This window comes from Elephantulus edwardii, unplaced genomic scaffold (assembly GCF_000299155.1).
Source record: "Elephantulus edwardii isolate Elephantulus edwardi_28Jun2011 unplaced genomic scaffold, EleEdw1.0 scaffold00188, whole genome shotgun sequence".
Classification (NCBI taxonomy): Eukaryota; Metazoa; Chordata; class Mammalia; order Macroscelidea; family Macroscelididae; genus Elephantulus; species Elephantulus edwardii.
Genome location: NW_006399938.1, coordinates 6,573,675 through 6,580,753, shown reverse-complemented (window position 1 = coordinate 6,580,753; position 7,079 = coordinate 6,573,675). Strand labels below are relative to the sequence as shown.

The window sequence follows — 7,079 nt, the reverse complement described above, 5'->3', positions numbered from 1 at the left end:
AGATGGAAATTGGCTGAAAGAGACTACCAGAGAAACATCTATCTGTGTTTCATTGACTATGCAAAGGCATTTGACAGTATGGATCACAACAAACTGTGGGTGACTCTGTGAAGAACGGGAATCCCAGAACATTTGATTGTGCTTGTGTAAAACCGATACTTGGACCAAGAGGCAGTCATAAGAACAAAGCAAGGAGACTCTGCATGGTTCAAAATTGGGAAGGGTGTGTGTCAGGGATTTCTTCTGTCTTCATACCTTTTCAATCTATATGCAGAACAGATCATCTAAGAGGCTGGGCTTTATGAGGATAAATGTGGCATCAGGATTGGAGGAAGACTCATTAACAACCTGTGTTATGCAGATGACACAACCCTGCTTGCTGAAACTGAGGAGGAACCTGAAACACTTGCTGCAGAAGGTCAAGGACTGCAGCCTTCAATACAGATTGAAGCTCAACATTAAGAAAACAAGAATTCTCACCACTGGGCCAACTGGCAGTGGTGAAGAGATTGAGATTGTTAACAGTTTCAGTTTACTTGGCTCTACAGTCAACACTCTTCTTAGTACCAGCAGCCCAGAAATCAAAAGACTAATTGCACTGGGAAAGTCCGATGTCAGAGACTTCTTCAGAGTACTGAAGAGCATGTCAGTCTGGAAACTATGGTGTGTCTAATTCAGGCCATATTCCTTGCAATTGCTTGCTATGCTTCAGAGAGCTAGGCAATGACTAAGGATGATGGAAAGAGAGTTGACACCTTTGAATTGTGGTGCTGGAGAAGAGTTTTGAATATACCATGGATTGCCTGGAGAACAAACAGCTTCGCCCAAGAGAAGGTGAAGCCAGCCTGCTCCTTGAAGGCAAGGATTCTGAGGCTTCATCTGACATACTATGGGCATGTTGCAAGGAGGAACCGGTCTTTGGAGAGGGATAGCATGCTCGGAAGGGTGGAAAGACGGAGAAAGAGGAGACTATCAATGAGATTGATTGATGCAGTGAGTGGGGTGTCGAGGGTAGGTGTGTCAGAGACAGTAAAGTTGGCACAATATAGGGCAGGTTTCAGGGCTGTTGTAAATAGGGTAGGTATAAGTCGCAAGCAACTCAAGGGCACATAACAACAGTCCAACGAAGGTGACCAACTCATGTCAATGAACTGCAAACTGGCTTCAAAATGTAAAGTTTTATAGTTCAACATCACCTTTGTTGTTGCTGTTGTTATATGCCATCGAGTTGCATGCGACTCATAGTGAACCTATGCACAACAGCTCTAAACTCTGCCCTAATCCTGAGTCAGTCTCACTGACTCAAACACACCATCCCCCACTACCCCAGTTACTGTGTCAATCCCTCTCTTTTGGGGCCTTCCTCTCCAGCGCTGTCCCTTCAGCCTTTCAAGCACAATGTCCTTCTCCAAGGACTGACTGGTCCCTCCTCCTGGCCACTTGCCCGAAGTATGTGAGACGGAGCTTCAAAATCCTTGCCTCCAGAGGCAACTTGATTTCACCCTTTCCCATACTAAGTATTAGTTGACCTGTCACCCTAATTCCTCTGCACCATGACTACGTTTCCCGGTGAGCAGCGCGCCCGCGCCTCTCCGGCCTCAAGACTACAAGTCCCAGGATGCTGTCTTTCGCTTACGCAGTCTTGGATTGAAAAACTGGAAGTCTGTACGCATTGACATCACCGCGACGCCTCTTATCGTGCACCTGGTTTGCTGAGGTCCATTGGCAGCAATTGGTGACTAGGGGAGTGTCTTATTTTTTTTTTTAAGTAGCTCTTGAGTTTCGCTTGGTGCGCGCGGAACCTGGTAAGAGCCGCCAATCTCAGCTCTTTTCCGAGTTTGCAGTTTCGCGGTCTAAGATGGACAAAGTCTGTGCCGTATTTGGAGGCTCCCGGGGCATTGGCAGGGCGGTGGCTCAGTTACTGGCCCAGAAAGGCTACCGACTGGCGATTATTGCCAGGAATATGGAAGTGGCCAAAGCTGCCGCCGGGGATCTCGGCGGTAGGTACCAAACTGGAATTGTCCATTTGTGTAACTTCGGTCTAGGCACGTTAATTCTTTTCTTCTGTCACCGAGCGAGTCTGACCTTCATGGTCCTAAAGTTTAGCTGTTACACTTCGCGGAGACAGCGCCAAATGTGGATTGCAGAAGTCCCTGTAGCACCTGCTCTATTTTTGGTAGAAAGCCTCTTGTCGCCTTGTCTGTGAACGAAGACTAAACACTAGGGACTTTTTTTTTTTTAAGTTGAGTGTTCACAGTTTTTAGGAGGCGTATTAATATGTACACACCTACGAGAAAAGCTGCTTTGTTTGGACATCTGTTAGGAGCAAATGACACAGCAGTTAATTTTATGTAGGGAAAAGGGCGCATCCTTGGCGCGAGATCTCTAGCGCCAGGGAGACAAGCTGGGCAGGTGAGAAAGGGAAGTAGGACACAAAAGAATTTGCTTCTGTTTTGCCAGAGGGCTGTTGCTCCTGTGAAGATGCACAAAACATTGTTTCAAAGAGAAATCCTTTTCAGTGTTTCATTGGCTAGACTGGTTCTACTACATCCACTGTTGTGTACCATAGAGGAACTGACCCATAGCCGACCCTCTGGAGGGTTTTCAGTGACAATTAATTGCGCTGGAGGAGATGGCCCATACTTCCCCCTTGGAACAACTGGTGGTCTTGAGCAGCTAGTCTTAGTGATTGCAGCACAGCTTCTGGCCACTAGGCCACTTCTTTTAATCAATTTTGCAAATATGCAGTTGAAAATTTGTTCTACCACTTTCCTTTTTATTACATTTAAACCCAGTTATTTCCTGCTTACTAATAAAGGGTTGCTTTGTATGTTTTGGGAATTTTAAGATGATAGAAATAAGACGTTTAAAAGATAAGAATCAGGTTAGTGATGCCCTTCACTTGCCTACCAGAAATAATACAGAACACATCTTGTAGCTAACTGTAACCTTTATCGGTTACATAAATATTTATAGAATGCTTCTTGTAGCATTACTGATTAGTTTGGTGTCACTTACTCAGCCTGATCATTTACTCTACTTGAAAGGATACTTACAAAAGTAAGTTATAAACCAAGAGGAATTTCAGTGAATGCTTTATGCTGTTTTCATTGTTGCCCATTGCAGTGTTGAAAGAGGGGAGGAATGATTATTAAGTTGGGTAGAGTCGATTCAGTTTCAGACTCTTCTTGGTAGGTTCTATTGAGTCAAAGCTATAGATGTTATTACAAGACTGAAGAAGAACGCCTCTTCCTCTTGCTTTTAGTTGAAAGGTTTCGAGATTAACTTCTTTAGTGTTATTTTATTTATTCTTCTCCTGGCCATCCCGGTTTGCTTTTGCTTAAACGGAATTTTGTGAGGATAGGAACCCATAACTTCCTCATCTTTTATCTTTGTGGTCTAGATTAGTATTTCCCGTGTGTGTGTGTGTGTGTGTGTGTGTGTGTGTGTGTGTGTGTGTAGTTGCTTAACAAATATATATTCAATAAATTATCAATTCTAGCAATAATTGATAAATAACCCTGTTTTAACATTGTCTATGTAGGTGATCACATGGCATTTAGCTGTGATGTGGCCAAAGAAGAAGATGTTCAAAATACTTTTGAAGAGATGGAGAAGCATTTAGGTCGAGTTAATTTTTTGGTAAATGCAGCTGGTATTAACAGGTTGGTCACCAATTTAAATAAATTTCTAGTGATGAGCGTGAATTAGTATACTAAAATAAGCTGTTTACTTCCCTTTGGAATGTAACTCTTATGTGTTTGTAAATGTCATCTGTCAATCTAGACACTGTTGTATTGATTTGTAACATTCAATCAATGTACCATTTGATCAATTTCAATATATTAAAATCACCACCTATGTTAAACTCTAGAACCTCTCTAGCACTCTAGAAGGTTTTCACAACTTCTCCCAGTTAATAATTTCTTGTACTGATGCCCTCAAACAGATTCTGACTCATGGCAACTCCATGTGTTTTAGAGTAAAAATGTGCTTCATAGGGTTTTAGGCTGTGGCCTACTGGAAACAAATCATCAAGACTTTCTTATGTTGTTAGGTATTGTAGAGTTGCTTTTCGGTGTACAACAGAGTGAGATATTACCTGATCTTGTACCATCTTCACACTCAGTCCAAGTCCATTGTTGTAGCCACTATGTCCATCCATCTCATTGAGGATTACTTCATTGACCCTCTACAGTATCAAGTGTGATGTCTTCATTGTGCTTGTAGGGACCGAGCCTTCAAGATAACATGTCCAAAGTACGGGAGATGGTGTCTCACTATCCTTGCTTCAAAGGAGCATTCTGGCAGTACTTCTCTAAGACAGATTTATTCATTCTTTTGGCAGTCAGTTCATGGTATGTTCAACACTCTTGGTAATACCATAATTCAAATGCATCAGTTCTTTGGTTTTTCTTATTCATTGTGCATGTGCCGAACTTTCATGTGCCTGTGAGGCCATTAAAAATACGTGGATTGGGTCTGATGCACCCTAGTTCTCAAGGTGACCTCTCTGCTTTATAATACCTTGGAGAGATCTTTTGCTGCAGATTTTCCTAATACAGTACGCTCTTGATTGTGTCTACCTCGGGCGTTGATTGTAGATCCAAGTGAAATGAAATCCTTGACAGCTTTACTCTTACACATTTATCAGGTTACTGTTTATTGGCTTAGTTGTTAAGATTTTTATTTTTTCTTATGCTTAAGGTAATATCCTTTGATCTTCATCATTAAGTACTTCAAGTCCTCTTTACTTTCAGTAAGCAAGGTTGTGCCATTTTTATGTCATGGGTTGTTATGTATTTTTCCAAGCCTGATGCTACATTTTTTCTTTATATAGCCCATTTTCTTGGGTTATTTGCTCAGGATACAGATTTCCTAAGTATAGTGAAAGGATACAAATCTGACATACTAATTTTCTGGTTTTTAACCATACAGTTTCTTGTTGTTCTGTTTGAACTGCTGTCTCCTGTCCTATGTGTAGGTTCCGCATGAACACCATTAACTCATTGACATCAAATCTGAACTAACTCATAGTTGACCCTCCAGGAGGTTTTAAATCACATGAAAGGAAATTGCTCATATTTCTCCTTAAGGGTATCTGGTGAATGTGAATCCCTAGGTTAACTGTGCAATTCCCTACCGGAAACCTATTAAATGTTTTAGAACCCCATTGCTTACAGTACTATCCATAATTTAGTGTGATCCCCACAGTCAAATGTGTTTGAATAGTCAATAAAACATAGGTAAACATCTCTCTGGTCTTCTCTGCCAAGATCCTTCTGATGTGAACACTGATATCCCTTGTTTCATGTCTTCTGAATCTGGCTTGAATTTCTGGTGGTTTCTTGTTCATATACTGCTGCAACCATTTTAAAATTGTCTTTAGCATAATTTTACTTGTGTGTGATCTTATTAATGTTGTTCAATAATTTCCTCATTCTTATGAATATTGTTCAAATATTTCCTCACTCTTAGAATGAACACATATATAAAAGGCTGAGTAACACCCTTCTAAATTTCTCAGTAAAAGCAATGAATGCTTGCAGTTTTGAATCTACTGGTTGAAACATCTCAGTTGGGATTCCATTAATTCCTGAAGCCTTGTTTTTCACAAGAGCATTTATAGTAGCTTGGCTTCTTCTTTTAATGCTTTTGGTTGGTAATTGTATACTACCTCCTGGTAGAATCTAGAACTCTTCATTGTGGTCTAGGTATTGTATATTCCTTCTATATTCTCTTGATGCTTCTTGTGTCATTCAGTAGTTTATTCATAATTCTTCAACATTGCAATTTGTACTTTATGTATATTTTTTTCCTTTGAATCTATCCGCTTTAGAAATGCTGAACATGTTTTCTTTTTGTTTTAATTTTTGTGACAACAGATCTTTGCTCATTTCATTACAATGCCTTGCTTTCTTCAGCAGTCTTCTGAAATCTTCTGTTCAGTTCTTTTAATTAATCATTTCTCCTGTTTTCTTTTGCTATTCACATTTAAGAACGAGTTTCAGGGTTTCTTCTGACATCTGTTTGTTTTTTTCTTTCTTCTCTTTTGCTTTCTTCAGATATGGTGTTCCTATGAACAATTAGTGGTCCGTTCTGCAGTAAACCCGTGACCTTTTTCTGATTGGTGATATAAGGCGTCTTTAAAGTTTCTTTTGAGAGTTGTAATCAATTTGGATACTGTGTGGTAATAATTATCTGGTAATAATTATACAATGTATAATTGCCACTTATATTGTTGACAAAATATATTTGCAATAATAAGTTTTTGATCTTGAGAAATTTTACCATGACATTTCCAGGATCATTTCTCTCACTTGGGCTGTATTTTCCATCTATATCCTTCTTGCTTCTAACTTTTGCATTCTAATCACCAGTAACTAAGTACATCTTGATTGAACGTCTCATCAATTTCAAATGTAAAAGTTGGTGAAAAAAAAGTTGGTGTAAAAGTTTGTCTTTGACATTAGTGGTTGATGCATAAATTTGCATAGTAGACTTATTAACTGGTCCTCCTTGTTAATAATATCCTGTCACTGATATTAGAATAGATTGTATTTTAGAATAGATCTTAAAATGTATTCTAAATTTTATACACTTTTCTGATTTCTGTCATCATAAGTAAGCTTTGAACATCATACGTGTAGAATCATAGAATACATATACCATTTAACAATTAACTTATGTTAGGCAAATCAGAATGACATATTGGTTCCTTATTAAATAAGATATCATATTAAAACAGTTAAATATTACTGATATTTTTCAAGCTGTTTTGTCTACTTGACACTACTTTTAGCAGTAAGGAATATTTGTCACACTAACCAGAGCCAAAGAAGAAGAAATAGATGATTTCTACCAACTCTTACAGGCAGAGATAGATCGAATATGCAGTCAAGATGCATTGATAATAATGGGCGACTGGAACGCAAAAGTTGGGAACAGGGAAGAAGAATCAGTAGTTGGAAAATATGGACTTGGTGACAGAAATGAAGCTGGAGATAGAATGATTGAATTTTGCACAATCAATGACTTATTCATTGCAAATATGGTTTTTAAGAGACATAAACGTAGAT

General features: G+C 39.2%; 1 protein-coding gene across 1 annotated transcript in view; it reads left to right on the top strand.

Annotated features, from left to right (window-relative positions):
* The first annotated feature begins 1,858 nt into the window (after positions 1-1,858).
* LOC102851880 (carbonyl reductase family member 4-like) overlaps positions 1,859-7,079 on the top strand; it is a 39,524-nt gene continuing 34,303 nt past the window's right edge. Inside the window, exons 1-2 of the mRNA XM_006896662.1 lie at positions 1,859-2,000; positions 3,545-3,665. Coding sequence (XP_006896724.1) covers positions 1,859-2,000; positions 3,545-3,665 — 263 coding nt within the window. The remainder of the gene's footprint in view (positions 2,001-3,544; positions 3,666-7,079) is intronic.